Source organism: Lipophrys pholis (genome assembly GCF_963383615.2).
Source record: "Lipophrys pholis genome assembly, chromosome: 11".
In the NCBI taxonomy this organism is placed as follows: Eukaryota; Metazoa; Chordata; class Actinopteri; order Blenniiformes; family Blenniidae; genus Lipophrys; species Lipophrys pholis.
Genome location: NC_137631.1, coordinates 12,744,802 through 12,760,341, shown reverse-complemented (window position 1 = coordinate 12,760,341; position 15,540 = coordinate 12,744,802). Strand labels below are relative to the sequence as shown.

The 15,540-nt window shown below is 41.9% G+C and overlaps 1 protein-coding gene across 1 annotated transcript; it reads left to right on the top strand.

Annotated features, from left to right (window-relative positions):
- The first annotated feature begins 21 nt into the window (after window positions 1-21).
- On the top strand, window positions 22-14,548 carry pik3c2g (phosphatidylinositol-4-phosphate 3-kinase catalytic subunit type 2 gamma). Its single transcript, XM_080475124.1, has 33 exons — window positions 22-87; window positions 495-977; window positions 1,078-1,157; window positions 3,045-3,202; window positions 3,533-3,647; window positions 3,824-3,935; window positions 4,266-4,336; window positions 4,466-4,529; window positions 5,082-5,204; window positions 5,395-5,425; window positions 6,076-6,259; window positions 6,354-6,476; window positions 6,793-6,921; window positions 7,295-7,409; window positions 7,509-7,642; window positions 7,782-7,970; window positions 8,252-8,345; window positions 8,604-8,698; window positions 9,419-9,599; window positions 9,702-9,809; window positions 9,905-9,997; window positions 10,087-10,216; window positions 11,111-11,247; window positions 11,352-11,521; window positions 11,627-11,783; window positions 11,889-11,998; window positions 12,094-12,265; window positions 12,793-12,911; window positions 12,999-13,095; window positions 13,175-13,238; window positions 13,355-13,434; window positions 13,534-13,659; window positions 14,001-14,548. Exons 2-33 carry the CDS (start codon window positions 579-581, stop codon window positions 14,151-14,153), a joined length of 4,113 nt encoding a protein of 1,370 aa, XP_080331250.1. The 5' UTR covers window positions 22-87; window positions 495-578; the 3' UTR covers window positions 14,154-14,548.
- The last annotated feature ends 992 nt before the right edge of the window (window positions 14,549-15,540 follow it).

Here is a 15,540-nt window from a genome sequence, read left to right as displayed (position 1 = left end):
CCTGTACAGGTTTAACTTGCTGAGCATGGCTTCCTGTAAGATTTCCCCAAAGCGCAGGATGGGTCGCTGCTTTACTGAGCTTTCAAGGTAAGCTGCCAAATAAGAAGTGACATTTCATTTGAAATTGAAGGTCTACTTTGTAAAGAAGATTTTGCGTTTAGAACTACATGTCAGATACTTTGTCTCTGAAAAGCTGGTTTGATTTAGTCTTTTTACTTTTGCCCATGAACAGCCAGAGTGTGGTCCAACTGAAGTAGGTGTTAAATCTTAGTGATATGATAGTTTGAATTATCTGTCAGTTTTCTTTTCTACGAGTGAAACCTTTTGTGGCACGCTCTGGTAGAGTTCCTGGTAGGATTTGAAAGCTGGTTAATGATCAGCCCAACGTAAACCTTCAGCTTCAGTCTCAGTCTTGTCATTCAACTGCTTCTTTGTCCAGAAACCACACTGGCAAATGATAATGATTAATAGTTCTGACTTTATTTGTTCTGTAGCGCCACGGAACAAATAGCTCTTCCGTCCCGCTCTGAAGAGAAAGTGTGCAGAGAGTGAGGATCTAAACAGGACTGCTGGTACAAATGGAGAGGCCAAACCATGTAAACCAGGAGGCAGATGCCTCTGACCTCCCAATGCCTCTCAGACATAATCCAGGGCCAACGAACCTCCATGAGAGCCTTGGAGACTGTCCTGCTTATGATGAAAACCATTTGTATCAATCCACCTTGGCTGGGCTCATCGACCCACCCGCACTCCCCCCCAGCCCGCCGGCAGTGGCCGGAGGCTCCAACACTGCCAACGGTCAGCGCCAAGGCCCCCCACCCGTTCCACCCAGACGCAGGCTTCACAGTGCAAGCAGGCTCCCCACAAAAGGCCAGCCACCACCGGTGCCCCCTCGCAACAGGATGAGGCAGACTTCCTGTGACCTTCCTGAACCTGGTGTTAGACTGACTCGCTCAAGCACAGAAGTCAGAAATCATGTGAGTATCTTTAGAAAACTTCATTTCACCTCATTTAATCAAAGGGGCAAAATGAAAAATTGGCTCAATGTTGCTGTTGTTTTTTCTCCCCTCACATCAGGATCCTTGGTCCATCACACTAATAGATTCTCCAGAGGGCAGCACAACGAGTCTTGCTTCTTTTTGTGCCACAACTTCCAGGTAAAAAAAAAAAAAAAAAAAAAAAAAATATATATATATATATATATATATATAGAGAGAGGGAGAGATTTGATGTCAAAGAAGTACAGACAAACGGATGGTAGAATGGTCTGATGGTTAACATCAGCATCAAAGTTCCATGGAAACCTTTCTGTGTGGAGATTGCATGTTCTCTCTGCTGATAATTAATTAATTATTAATAATATCAATACTAGTCGAATCAAATACATTCAAGAAACACCAGCTTATCCATATCGAATTTTATTTATTCTACTTGAAAACCTGTTTTTAATGAAAGATTGTGTTATGAGTCTTGTTTACAATATTCCCAGTATTTAAAAAAAACAAAACACAAGGTAACATATCTGGATACATTTCAAAGTTCCTTGAAAAAAACATAGCCAGATTTATCTCAATGAATGCGTCTCAAAACTACAAAACTTTACTTAATGTTGCATCAGGGTTAAATACTCAAAACACACTCTTTTTTTTTTTTTTTAGTAAAGTAAATTTATGTGCACTCAACTAATGCCAACCGATAAACTCATACACAAGGACAGAGAATAGAAAAAACGATAACAAATAGGACACAGAGAGTGAGATAGACCTAGAGACTGTATTTTCTTTTTTTAATTTACGTGAAACAACAAAATGAACAAAAGTAAATGAACAGAAGGAAGATCTTTATTTGGTGACTGTTTACATTCCCTCTTGGTATTCCTGGGGGAAAAAAGACGTTTTGCGTCTTTAGTAGGAAAAGAGAACATTTGAATTGACAGAGTAAGTTACGTTTAGGGACACTAGTAAGTTGATACGTGAACATTTTGTTCAAAAGAAATATATCAGTCAAGACAGATGCTTGTTGTGTACGTGTCGTCTTTCACATCATGTCATTGTGAGTTTTTCTGGAATGAGAAAGATGGTTAGAGCACAATTTACAATAGTTCAATGGATGTATATGAGGGAAGTAAATAGCCCAAATAGCAAGTACTGTAAATACAAGACAGGCAAACATTTCCCAAAAGTGAAATACACGTAATTAACTGTAATAAATTAATAATCCTATTCAATGTAGTGTCTTTACTCAGACTAAAACCTGAATCTTCAGTGTTATTAATCATTATTATTATTATTATTATTATTATTATTATTATTAGATTTATTTATGAACTCATTTAAACACAAACTATTCAAACTTAAATAAGATAAACACACATGTTCTATTACTGCCATTACCAGCTTAGAATCAGATGAGCCACAGGACTGCTCGAGTTGGCTATTACCATGACTGCCATCTTGGAGTCCTTGCTCCAAATCCAGTTCATTCACTTCTATTAAGGTCAAAAAGATAAAAAATTTTTATTGTACAAAAGCATCCGATCCTAACTCTGCATGTCTGTAGCGTCTTGTAAAGAACCAAACCGCTTGAAAAAAATTGGGAGTTTTGGTTATGCTGATCCTTTTTACGGTAAAAGCGAACGCACTGCAGGCGATGCAGTCCCTCATCCAAGATGGTGGGGTTGTGGACGGAACCTCAAAGTGTAAACTGCTCATTTCATTTTTACTGCTAAGATCAGGAGGAATTGGTCTCGGGAGCAAAGGGAAGCCCAAAATAAGCAACGATTTCTCATAAGCAGACTCGGCAACACTGTTCAATCCGTTACTCTGCAGTCACATTTTTAAAAAACTATAAACCATGTACAGTTGTTAAAAACAGTTTGACGTTTGTATAAAGTCTGTTTTCACCTTTATTGTCATTTATATAATGGAGGTTGTTTTGTCATCAACGGAACAGACCGTATTTGTTACTGTTGTTTTCACAGCATTCCGTGCGCCTGCTCTATGTGACTCTTTCCCAATCACAGCTTGTGTACCTCTGCCTTGCAGGTTGAAGTCTCGCTACAAACACACAAACACGGTTCACAACTCCGGCGTGGTGTGGGGTCAAGTGCGGCACATCCACCCTGCCCTGCTGCAGGATGTGGAGGTGACGATCAGTGTGGCCACCGATTGGCACGCTGACCCACTCCCGTTCCCCGCCCCAGGTAAGAAACCTGCCCCCTCATTTAGGGAGAGTGTTAACATTTCCTGCAATCTCAGGATTAAAAAAAAACAAAACAACATCAATGTTTCTGACAGTAAGCCGACAGCCTTTCTAAACAGAACATGTATAAGCACATGTGTTTGTAGCAGCGATGATGCAAGCTGCTCCGGCCCTCAAGCAAAACTCCACCGAGTGGAGTAGCTTGTGGCTCAGAGTGTCTGTTGAAATACCGAGCAGTACAGCTTAGTTGTTACTTTAATGAATGTAGTGTGCAGTACCTCTCCGCCTGTGTATGAAGTGTGTGAACTCTGAACTCTGATCTTTTGCGCAGTGGACAGGACAGTGAAGAGTCTGATCGACAAAACCTTTCAGCTGCTGGACCAACCTCCCGACATGAACGAGAGTTATGTTTTCAAGATAAGCGTCTCTGAGGAGTATCTCCGGAAGTAAGTTTGTCACAATTTGAGAGTAGTTTCAAAGAATTTGATAGTTTATGTGATTCAACTTCATGACGCTCACTGATAAGTGTCGTTTAATGTTTTATTTCTCTCTCTCTCTCTCTCTCCCTCTCTCTCTCTCTCTCTCTCTCTCTCTCTCTCTCTCTCTCTCTCTCTCTCTCCAGTGAAGAGAAACTGGGTATGCATGAGACAGTGCAGTTCTACTCTAAGTTCAAACAAGTCATCCCCCTCCGATTGGTAAAGACAAGCAGCCTCCCACATCGTCTTGCCCGAAACGTGAGTCGGTTCAAATTCCTTTTCCGTTCCCTTCTCTAAGCATTGATAGTTTACTGGAAGGATCAGCCCTTGCTCTCGAATTGCTGCTTTCATAAATACTTGTGCTGAACCTGTTATCAGAAGAGCTATCGTAGCTGTAAAACCGCCCTCATGTCTTGTCTGTTGCCTGTAATGCCACACCTTGTTGTTTCTTTACACATATGTAATGACATGTGGAGCGATTCTGTAGGTAGACTGGACCTTTCTTTGTTGAGCTTCATGATGACGTAATAGAAAGACCTTAATGATAAACAAGCAACTGGTATTTGAGTCTTATCACTCTTCTCCCAGGCTGAGGACGACAGGAGTCTGTTCCAGCTGTACGAGCTCCTTCGGCCCATCCGCATCTCCAACACGTCCAAGTAAGATCCCACTTGAGCTGTGTGAGATTGTTTTGATCGTAAGAGTGAGCCAGCATCTGTTTGTAGGAACTCCACCACCACCACCACCACCCTCTCATGTGTGCCTGTTTACCTTTCCTCCATTTTCAGGTTCCTCCTGCAGGATCTGCTTAATTCCTACAACCAAGAAGTGACAGTGCTCTTGAGCAATCAGGTCAGTAGAAATAGTGTCTGTGTTTTATATGCGTCTGCCCACAATGCCCTGAGATCCAATTCTAAAAAGGCTGGGACGGCGAGGGTATTTAAAGTGAGATGCAATGATTTGCAATCAGCATGAAACCATTTTCTTAATCACAATCGAACCCGAACAACATGTCGGATGGGTTTTACCATTTTACCATTGAAATAAAAAAAAAATTACCTCTTTAAATTAAACTAAAATGTTTCAAGCCTTTAAAAAATCGGATTTGACCAAATTATAATGAATTTAACGAACACATCTTTACACATGTGTAGTAAATGTAAAGGTGCACGAGTAATTTAATCCATTCATATAGTTTGTGATGACGAGCTCCTATCAAAGTTCAGTTATCGTCCATTAAAGGGTAAAAAGTCTTACATTCAACATCTGTTGTGTTTTTGTTTGTTTCTGTTCTATATTGAATAAAACTTGATGTCTCATAGTGTTGCTGTTTTGGTTGATTGAAATACTTTGATCGTGTCGTCTCCACCTTCTCCTAACTTGACTTTTCTCTGATGTCTACAGTCGGGGGTTAACGTTTACATGCTTGTGAGCTGCATTCGCAGAATCAGCAACCGTTTGTGTGGCTTCTCATGCCTCGAGCTGGAGGACGCCGTTGGCATCATCAACAGGATCAGTCCCGTTCTGGTGGGAGATCACACATCTTCGTGAAACAATTGTTAAAGTAATGAAAGCCAGTCGTCAGCATGAGCATACCATGATGTACCCCGTTAGTCTGGCTTTTCTAAAATGTTCATTAGATGAAACTCTGATGCACTCATGAAACGATGTAGAAAAATGTGGTTGATCCCTAATCGAGTTCCCCTCTGTCTTACAGGGTCCCGATGAAATGTTTGAGTTTCAAGCTGGTGAGTATGATTGAGTGTGTAAATCTTATATATAGGTAAATATTAAGGTCTGACAATATGAATCTCAACTACTAATATGTTCCACCACCACCACGCTGAAAGTTTAAAATCAGAAGTTAGGTACCAGCCGTCAGTGTTTAAGTGTTTAAAAGCCATAGTCTAGAATCTAGACTCTAGATTGTTGGACACTGTTTTGTGCATATTTTACATTTAGTTTGAAAGATTAGTAGACTCTCTTCTCTTCTAGGATCTGCATAATGCCTAGATTTCTATTCTGATCGATAAAGAGTTGGTGGCAGTAAAAGAACAACACAGTTTTAGACGGTGAAATTTATTTTAAACTGAGAGAAGAAAGGAGGGCAGGTTGGGGCCTTTTCCTAGTAAGATTTATTTTCTCTTTAATTTTTCATGAAGTCATAATTGAGGACTAAAAGTATGAGTTGTTTGATAAAAGATAAAGTTAAGTGAAATAGAAATACAGTATGCCTCGTGTCAAACCGTATAGGTGCCAGTGGATCCCAACAGCTGCTTGCTCTCAGCAAAAAATGAGTACTTGGCTTTAAACTGCAGTACGGACGTATTCTTTATTTAAATTCAACACACTTCCTGCTCTGTCTTTTCTAAAATGTTCTTTCTTATGTGAACACCAGCCCTGACAATGCTGCACGGCGCGCTGCTCAAAGTGCTGCAGATATACTTCGACAACTTCCAGACCGACTTCAGGAGCCAGAATGTGATCGGCAGACCTCGAATCTGCGACGTGGACAACAACCAAGACATCCTGCGATTCAATGTTGCCGCTATCTTTAAACTTCAACCCACATGGAAGTCGGAGTATGTTTTAATACGAATGGATGTGGAGGCACTAATGGAAAAGTCCACAGAATTAACCACATTCTTTGTCTTTTCTCTCGTTCTTTCTTTTCAGTTATGATTACTTTTCTATAACCTGCCAGTTGACGTATGGAGGAACACAGATCTGCAACATTAGCGTGGCTGAAAACATCAGCACCACCTTGACGCTTGGAAACACGATCCAATGTAACCGCATGTAAGGCCAAGACAATGTCTCCCATTGTGAAAACAGTTTTGTCACAATGAACTCGTTTCCTTGTTTAGCTCAGGAATGACCATTGTGTCACTGAAGCGACAGTAAATATGTCCTTATTGCATAATTTATTGCTGTCGTCAGGTTGCTTTTCTGTTCCTACCCTTATATCAAGTAGCTCAAATGCAGTTCAGCAGAGAATATTTTGGACGAATAAACACACAACAAATACAAAAAAACAAATGTAAATTTAGGGATAACATCACGGTACGAATAGCTGGAAGAGGGTAAGAGGTTCTTGTGTGCTTTTCTTTTTCAGGATTGTTTTCCCTGTCCCGGTGAATAAGCTGCCGTACGAATCCATGCTGACAATTCACCTGAAGGGAGCCAAAAGAATCAAAAACCCTGAGCTACTGTGCTGGTCTGTTCTCCCTCTGTACGACGACAGGTAAGTTTGTTCCCACATCTCACACCTCTTTACTGACATTTTACATGTGTTTTGGTAAAATGATTTAAGTGCCTTTCCAAACTACCAAAATGCACGATGTACAAGTATTGTTGGATGCTTCATAAACAAGTCAAGTTGGTGCCAAATAGAGAAGAGTAAAATATCCCGATTCTATTCTCTCTATTTGTTGAAGTTTATTATGAAAAACCCTTTCCCCCCCTTTTTCCCACATTTGACTACTATAAATCTCTCAGCAATGTTTATTTCTTGTCACATAATCAATATAGTTCATGTTGAAAGGCTTATTTTCATTGAGCTGAGTATAGTTGTAATTAAAAACAGAACGTTTAATCTGTATACTCTCTTTGTTTAGGAGTCTTGTAACCGGTAGCATCCTGCTCAATATGTCCACCCTGCCTGAGCTACCACTTCCTCCTTCCCCTGCCCTGACTGACACTCTCAGACAGGCCCAGGGGGTCATACTGCAGGTCAGAAAACACCAGACGGCTCGGCCCCCTGGTAACCAAACACACAAACAACATCTCGTGGCCCGCTGCCCTCCTTTTGACCCTCCTTTCTGTGCGTAGCTGGACTTTCAGGATCAGTTTCAGTGGGAGTATCAGAGGCCCATCGCACTCCCGGGGTCAATGCTGTTCTCGCAGCCTTGTGGAGAACTGCAAAGGAAAATGGTGGAAGTGTCCAAGAGGCATTGTGTCTGCTTGTGAGTTGATCTGTGAAACCATACATTACGATGGCAAGAAAGTAAATGGATCTTCTCAGAAAAAAAACACCGGAGGGCCTTGTTTTACTAGCTGCTCGTCTTGTTTGATGCGTCCCTGACAGTACGTCTGTTTCACCAGTCTGACAGAAAATGAGAAGGCTCTTATTTGGAGCAAACGCTACAGTTGTGACAAAGGCAGCACCTGTCTCCACCTTGTGCTGGGTAGCGCCCCCCGGTGGCACCCTGAAGACTTGACAGAAATCTACACTATTGTGGACAGCTGGCTCATCTACCTACCTGAGGAGGCGCTTTTCCTGCTTAGCCACAGGTGTGTTTGACAATGAAACAGACATTGGGATTGTTCCAAACCTCCTACTGCTGCTGGTCTTATTGTTTGCACCTCTGAAAATGTTTGTCAATGTTTCACAGCAGTCACAAATAACTTTGATCAAAATGCTTACTATGACGTGGAACTCAGGCACTAATGTATGAATTATTATGGGACGGCAGTTGTTGTCAGAACTGAATAACCCAGACCTGCTTTTGTGATCACACACATAAATCATATTTCTATTTGTCTTATTGAGTGACTTCAACCATCTCTTCCAGTTTTCATGACAGGACTGTTCGGGAAGCTGCCGTTCATTACTTTGAGCAGATCCCAGATTCAGAACTTGAGGTGTTTCTTCCACAGCTGGTTCAGGTAAGCAACTGAACTACTCAAACAGTAAAGCAATTTCAGCCATTGCATTGTAACAATGCTTCTTAGCAATAAATGTTACTTTTTCGGGAAGTTTATTACTCACACAGAGTGTGTAAAATACAGTTCATATGACCTTGCTCTGTACGGTTTTATAAGTGATTTTTCCAACTCATGAGCTGATGTTTCCTGGTTCAAGCTGTAAGATTTGAGATCATGTGTCAAATGTTCCACACGCGATTATCCCTTCCTGTCCTCCAGGCTCTGAAGAGTGAGTGGACCCTGGAGGGACCCCTGGTGATGCTTCTGTTGGAGAGATCACTGAAGAACATTCGCATTGCCCAGCAGCTATACTGGTGGGTCACACATGTCACTGCTATTTACTCTGTGCACTCACTAAACTCTGGTTTAATTTGCTTAAAATGTTAATCCTCACATTAACTTCCACCTTGGTCCAACTTTACCGCAGGGATATTTATGTGATCAATGCCTCGCTTAATCATCATTCCCACTCCCATAACCATTCCCAGAAGAAACTTTTATGTTTCTCAGAGTTTATGGTGGAATCAAAACCAGATAAGATATTATCAATTGAGAAAATACTTCTTCTCTATTCTATACAGACATGTGGCGCTTTCTCATTCATTTTTAACCCTGTCATAAAATCTCAATAATCCAGGTGTCTGATTCCTGTCTGTAGAAATTGTCAGTAATTATTAAATGACTGAGGGCTTGTGCCTCTTTTCCCAGGATAACTTCAACTTTAATTATCTGGCAGTTCTTCAAAATTAGTGTCCATTTGTGATGGTGCTGAGAAGCTCATGTTATAAATGCGACACAAATCTTGGTAAATCTTGTCTGGTTGGATGGTTGAAGTGCAGGAGGTGTTTGGAGCCACTGTAATAATTCAGAAATGAGAAAAAAGCATTTTTGGGGGTCTTTCTGATTGTTTTTCAAGATATCATAACATACATATGGTATGAGAAGTGTGTGTACGCGTGCATGTATCTGGATGTGTATTGTTGCATATGAACTTGATTGCAGCCGTTTCCTGAAATGTTTGAATGCACTGGCAGGTTGCTGGAGGATGCTTTCACGGACCCGTACTACCAGAGTTGGTTCAGTAAAGTTCAGGCTGCCCTGCGTCACTGCTGTGGCCAAGCACTGAGGCAGGAGCTCGAGCACGAAACCCGGCTGGTGCAGGTGCTCATGCAGGTGGCGGACAGTGTTCGCACCGCCGACAAGGCTCAGCGGAAGGTGTGTCGATAGGTCGTTCAGTCTCATTCTTGTCATCACTCCTGGGTTCACATTTCACTGATTCTGTGGCGTTTGATCGTGATGAGATGCGTTTAATTGCAGAATGTTTTGAAAAAGGAAAAATGGAAGATCAACAATTTCTTCAAAGACGGGATCAGCTGCTGTTTGCCGCTAGATCCTGCAGTTCATGTCAAGGCTGTGAACTTGGATGTAAGAAAAATGCACAGCAAGATAGGCTTATATTGATATCTATGTAGTGCCGCATTTTAAATTTATGTTTTGAATATTTCATGCGTCCTTTCCAGACCTGTACGTTCTACAATTCCAATGCTGCTCCTCTTGGAATTTCCTTCGTCTGCACTGACCCCCTGGCCACCAACATCAGTGTCATTTGTAAGGTGTGAACACTTTGATTCATTTTGTGTTTTCACTAAGTCAAATTCGAATAATTTCTCGACTTGAGTTCTCAGTGAAATGTATTTTTCAGACCGGCGATAACCTGCGTCAGGACATGCTGGTGCTCCAGATAGTTCGCGTGATGGATCTAGTGTGGCTCCAGGAGGGCCTGGACTTGCAAATGATCACCTACAGGTGTCTTTCAACGGGCAAAGATCAAGGTCAGGACCTTGTTTTCGAATTCAATTCACTTCATTAGCATCAACCATGAATCCATCTCATGGAACCTCGACAGAAAATACCCACATGAGAAAGCATAGCCAAGAGAGGAGCTGAAAAGCTCGGCCAAATCGGCAGAACCAGACTCGGAGGTAGTGACTTTCCACGACACTGGTTGGATGTTTTAGGATAGAAAAAGTGCAAAGGACGGAGAGCAACAGACAAGATGATATCAGATAACAACTCAATCGATTCATTACAGGGGGCAAAGATCGAAAACTACCAGCTCCACAGTCAGTCAGAGCACAAGAGTAGAGAGATGCATAAAAACAATGCTGACGTAGCTCATGAGGATATGAAGAGGCCTGGTTGTTAAGAGCTTCATATCAAGGTCAAGGTCAACTTTATTACCACAATACACACACTCCCAAAGCGATTTACAGTTGTTGAAGAGACTGACGTCAGTTGGAATTGAAACAGTGGATGGCTCCAGTCGGGCAGAGTTCAAGGTTCTCGTCCTTTATAAATCTAGCAGCTAAAACAGTCTTATAAGGTACTGATCGACTCCTTTGACCAAACCGGAAATAATCTTCATTCCGGTTTGGTTTTCTTCCTTGTCGGTTTGTGTACCGAGACCAAATGATCTGCAAACTTCAGTCATTCATCAAAGTTTGGTAGAAAAGGTTAGAGTAAAATGATAAATGAGTAAAAAGCCAGTCTGACCACTGGGCTCTGCACACTGCTGCTGTTGTCGCTGCTGGCTGTCATAATTTAAGCGCCAACCTATAGAACTTTTATGCATTAAAATAATAATTAAAAAAATTATAAATTTCAGGTTCTACAATGGTTCATGTTTTTTTCCTCCTATTATGTTCATATGGTTTTTGGTTTGTCAGGCTTGGTTGAAATGGTACCTGAAGCGGTGACACTGGGCAAGATACAACAAGAGTGGGGTCTTGGTGGGACCCTTCGAGAAGACACACTGGAGAAGTGGTTCCACATGAGGAACAAAACTAAAGAGGACTATGAGAAGGTCAAAGCCAAAACAAACAATATATCCTAAGCATGGCCCTCTATGGCTAACATGTTACTTTTCCTGGTGTTGCACTGTGTAATAGTCGCTGTCTGCATATGCAGGCTGTGACGAACTTCCTCCTCTCATGTGCAGGGTGGTGCGTTGCCACCTTCATCCTGGGAATCTGTGATCGCCACAATGACAACATCATGCTCAAACACAGTGGACACATGTTTCACATCGACTTTGGCAAGATTATGGGCAACGCACAGAAAATTGGAGCTTTTAAAAGGCAGGCCGTTTTACTTATATACATATATATATATATGGTAAATTATTAAACATATCGTACTATTTAGAATGGTATTAATACGAATTCTCTGTCTCACAATAACAGGGACCGAGCACCCTTCATCTTCACGTCTGAGATGCAGCACCTCATCACCGGCGGCGGAGAGAAGGCTCAGCGTCTGCATCGCTTTGTGGAGCTCTGCTGTGAAGCTTACAACATAATCAGAAAGCGATCTGCACTAATACTCAGTTTGTTGGAACTTGTAAGACATTCCAAAATAATGGTCCTCACAATAATCCTCTGGTCATATCTGACAGCGGTGGAATATTCGATAAACTGCTCGTTTGTTTTTTGTGTAACTTTCAAGATGCTGCATGCCGGGATGCCAGAACTGAAGGACATTATTGACCTGCAGTACGTCCAGAGCAAATTGCATCCCGAAGACACAGACCTAGAAGCCACCTCCTTCTTCACAGCGTAACTTAATCAGACTTTTACAAAGGCCTTGCATTTTAATTCTGTTTTTGTGTTTATCTGGTATTTGACATTCTTCTCTTCTTCTCCTGATGTAGGAAGATCAAGGAGAGCATTACCTGTGTTTCAGTCAAGATTAACTTCCTGGCACACGCCATGGCTCAAGGGAAGAAGCAAGCGTCACAAGCCCAGGGCGGGACCATCTCGGCTTCCAGCACCAACATCCAGGAAGCCTTCATTGAGGGATACTCTCTCGGAGGCAAAGAGGCGGTGAGGCTGCATGTTGCTCTCTGTGCTGTGGTAATCCAGAAAATGCTGGTCTCTCTGTGTGCGTTTTTTTGCAGCACGTCATTTCGTGTTAGATCCAAACAATAAAGGGAGCTGATAAAGCGCCTGGGACTGACAGCAGCTTCACGCAATTTTGGTCTGTGAGGAATAACCCCGGGGTATTCTGTCACATATGGCCCCCTCAGCATCGGTGATGTGTTCAGAAAGTCTTTTCCCAAAATGGAGCGAAAAGTGTTTGTTGGCATTTCGCTGCTCTTTGATCAGAGCAGGATTCCTGATGTGCGGTTTAACTGTTTGGAGGCCGAATCGAACAACTTATCTTTCAAATCACAAGTGGAGCCGTTTGCCAGTTACTCAGCTTAGCTGTTTCCATAAAAGCAGCAATTTGAACTGCAACCGCGTCAATAGTTAATACTTACTCATACTGTTTGTGATCCACGACACAGTTCAGATGCTCTTTATTTAATCACCCTGCAACCAAATGGAATTGTTGTCTTGCGGACTTGCAGGTCTACAAACTGCGGATTAAAATTCATGACGGCTTTTTGACCAGCGAGAAGACATACTCCGAGTTTGAGAAGATCCACAAACAACTGAAGAAGCATTTCATTGAAAGCACTCTACCACCGTGAGTGAAGAAACAACAATCAGGTTATTGTTGGATTGCTGCTTTTCTCACAATCATCTGACACATAATCTTCACTTCCTATTACAGCTTTCCATCTCGGTCTATTGTATCATTCACAGCAGAGAGGAAGATGCAACAACTGAACAAATATCTGCAACAGCTATTTAAGGGACAGAGCAAAGGAGTGAGTGTCTCTTCTACTCTGTCTGAGTGATTTCTGGAGGTGATCTGCCTGTAACTTGAAATTAATCTGCTGCTTGCAGAATGAGTTTGTGTGCAGTCTGTTTCTGGATGGTCCCAGCTCAGTCCAGAGTAGTGTGGCTACAGGTAAGAGGGGGAAAACCTGAGGACAGTGGAATGAATGTGAAGACTGACATGAGTTCATACTGATGTTAAAAAGACATGTTGTGATTTATTTGAACTCGTGTGTTGATCCATTACAGAAGACTCCCCTCAGGTACAGCTTTGCATTTCGACCTCAGACTCAAAGATATCCGTCTTGGTGAAACACCTGAAAAACATTGTGAGTTTTCCCCACTCTTATTGTATTATTCAGCATTGAAGTTAAAGGTGCTCTCAGTCATGATCCCAGCAAGTTGACCATGTTAACTTCTTTTAACAGACGCTGGCAAACGGCTCAAACCCTGATGCCTATGTGGTCACGCGCCTGAGACCAGACCCTCAGCAGCGCTCCAAGAGGAAGACGAAAATCGTCCGCAACAACGCCAATCCCACCTTCAATGAACTGGTACGACGTCCATCCTCTCTCCCAAAGAGCATAATGAAGAATAAAATACTTGAATATAGTGAAAGGAGCTACAATGTTATACAGGAAATCCAACAACCTTTAGGGTAGACAAAAATATTTGCATCCATGTTCAGAACTTTAGGTTCATAAAACTTTAGATCAATAAATATGTATGCCTGAGAAGTCTAAAGTTGTAATTTTTGAAAAAAATATTGGTATTAAAAGGTTGTTTTTTTTCTCATTTTAACAATAATACAGAGTCACAAAACTTTTATCGACAAAGCACCGTAGAACCATGGTTTCGAATAAGGAATCATTCAAATATTTCCTGATGTTCACAGTTGGAGTACAGTAATGTCCTACTGCTAAATGGGATGGTGCTGGAAGTGACAGTGAAGAGCAGGAAATCTTTTCTGGCTGGAACCAACATCAAACTGGAGGATGAGCTGCTTGCCAAGGAGATCTGGTTTCCCCTCCAGAACAGTGCAGCCTGACTTCAGCGGGCTGCACTGCAGAACTTCTGCCAGCAGGGGGTGCAACCCCACTGTGGGACCATGTGCATCCATTTTTTTTTTTATATATATATATTTTTTAAAGGGGTTCAATTCACCTGTGAAGAAAACAAGCACTGTGCACTGGACAGTTGGGTGTCATTTATACCACCTTCATTGAGTGGACCTAAACCTCACCCTGGAGCCACATCCACTGGAGGCAGGAGGGACATTTTATGAAGTTACAAATCTGCATAAAAGACACGGGAGACTTTTCTATGGGAAGCGTAATGATTAATCAGCCATTTTTTTAACTATTGATTTTACAATGGTTACTTTGGTGACAGATGAAGGAAAATTTGTATAACTTATATCATTAAACAGACACTCTCATTTGTACTTTTGTGAAGTTTTGTTGCACTGCCAGTCGTAACCAACCTACATGCTAAACTGAGGAAGAACAAGATGAAGTGATGCCACGAGTTACCTGTCCAGACACTGAGTTCGTCTCTCTTGATTGTGTCAGCTGAATGTGCTTGGCCAGACGAATAGTGGGTTGCAACTCCGCCCCTCTCCCCTGAGGAGTGAAATCTAATCTGAATCCCCATATCCCATGGCACACACACACGCACACACAAGTACCCTGGCACTCTTCGGTTTACGGCAGGTCTTCATCTTATCCTAATGCCATCCTCCTGACAGACCTGCTGACCTCTACTTTCCTCTGCCTCATTCTGAGGATTTTGTGACAATCTGGGATAGAAATAGACCTTCCTTGCACTAGATTTGGTTCAATAATGGATACCCTTGTGATTACTATTTATATTACTCCCTGCTGGTTCACTCACAGGAAGGAAAGATTGGAAGTAAATGTTGGCTGCTACCCAAATGCAAAGGAAAAAAGGAATGTATTGTGGGTCCTACTCATAAAAGTATTCCATGTGGCCCTTTTTTGTTTATTTTTATCATTGAAGATCTACTGTATAGTGTTATTGGAATTCACAAAGCATACAAGATTAGTATTATAGAACTGTTAAAGGGATCTTGCGTGTCGTGTGAAGGCACAGGATTCACATAAAAATGCACAAGCTTTGATCCATGTGTCCATCTTTAATGCCGCTAGGATGTGGGAACCCTGCAGCCGAACCCAGCTGCCTATTTGTAAATCCACCACAGGACAGACACACTTAGGTTCACACCTATGGGCAATTTAGACTCACCAATTAGTCACAATTGCATGTTTTTGAATTTGGATTAAAAACCCATGTATGCACAGGGAGAACATAACATGAAAATGCCCCCAAGTCCAACCTGAGTCAAACCAGAGACCTTGTTAATATGAAGCGAGCGTGCTCACCACCATGCGGCATGCAAACTCATACTTTTACCA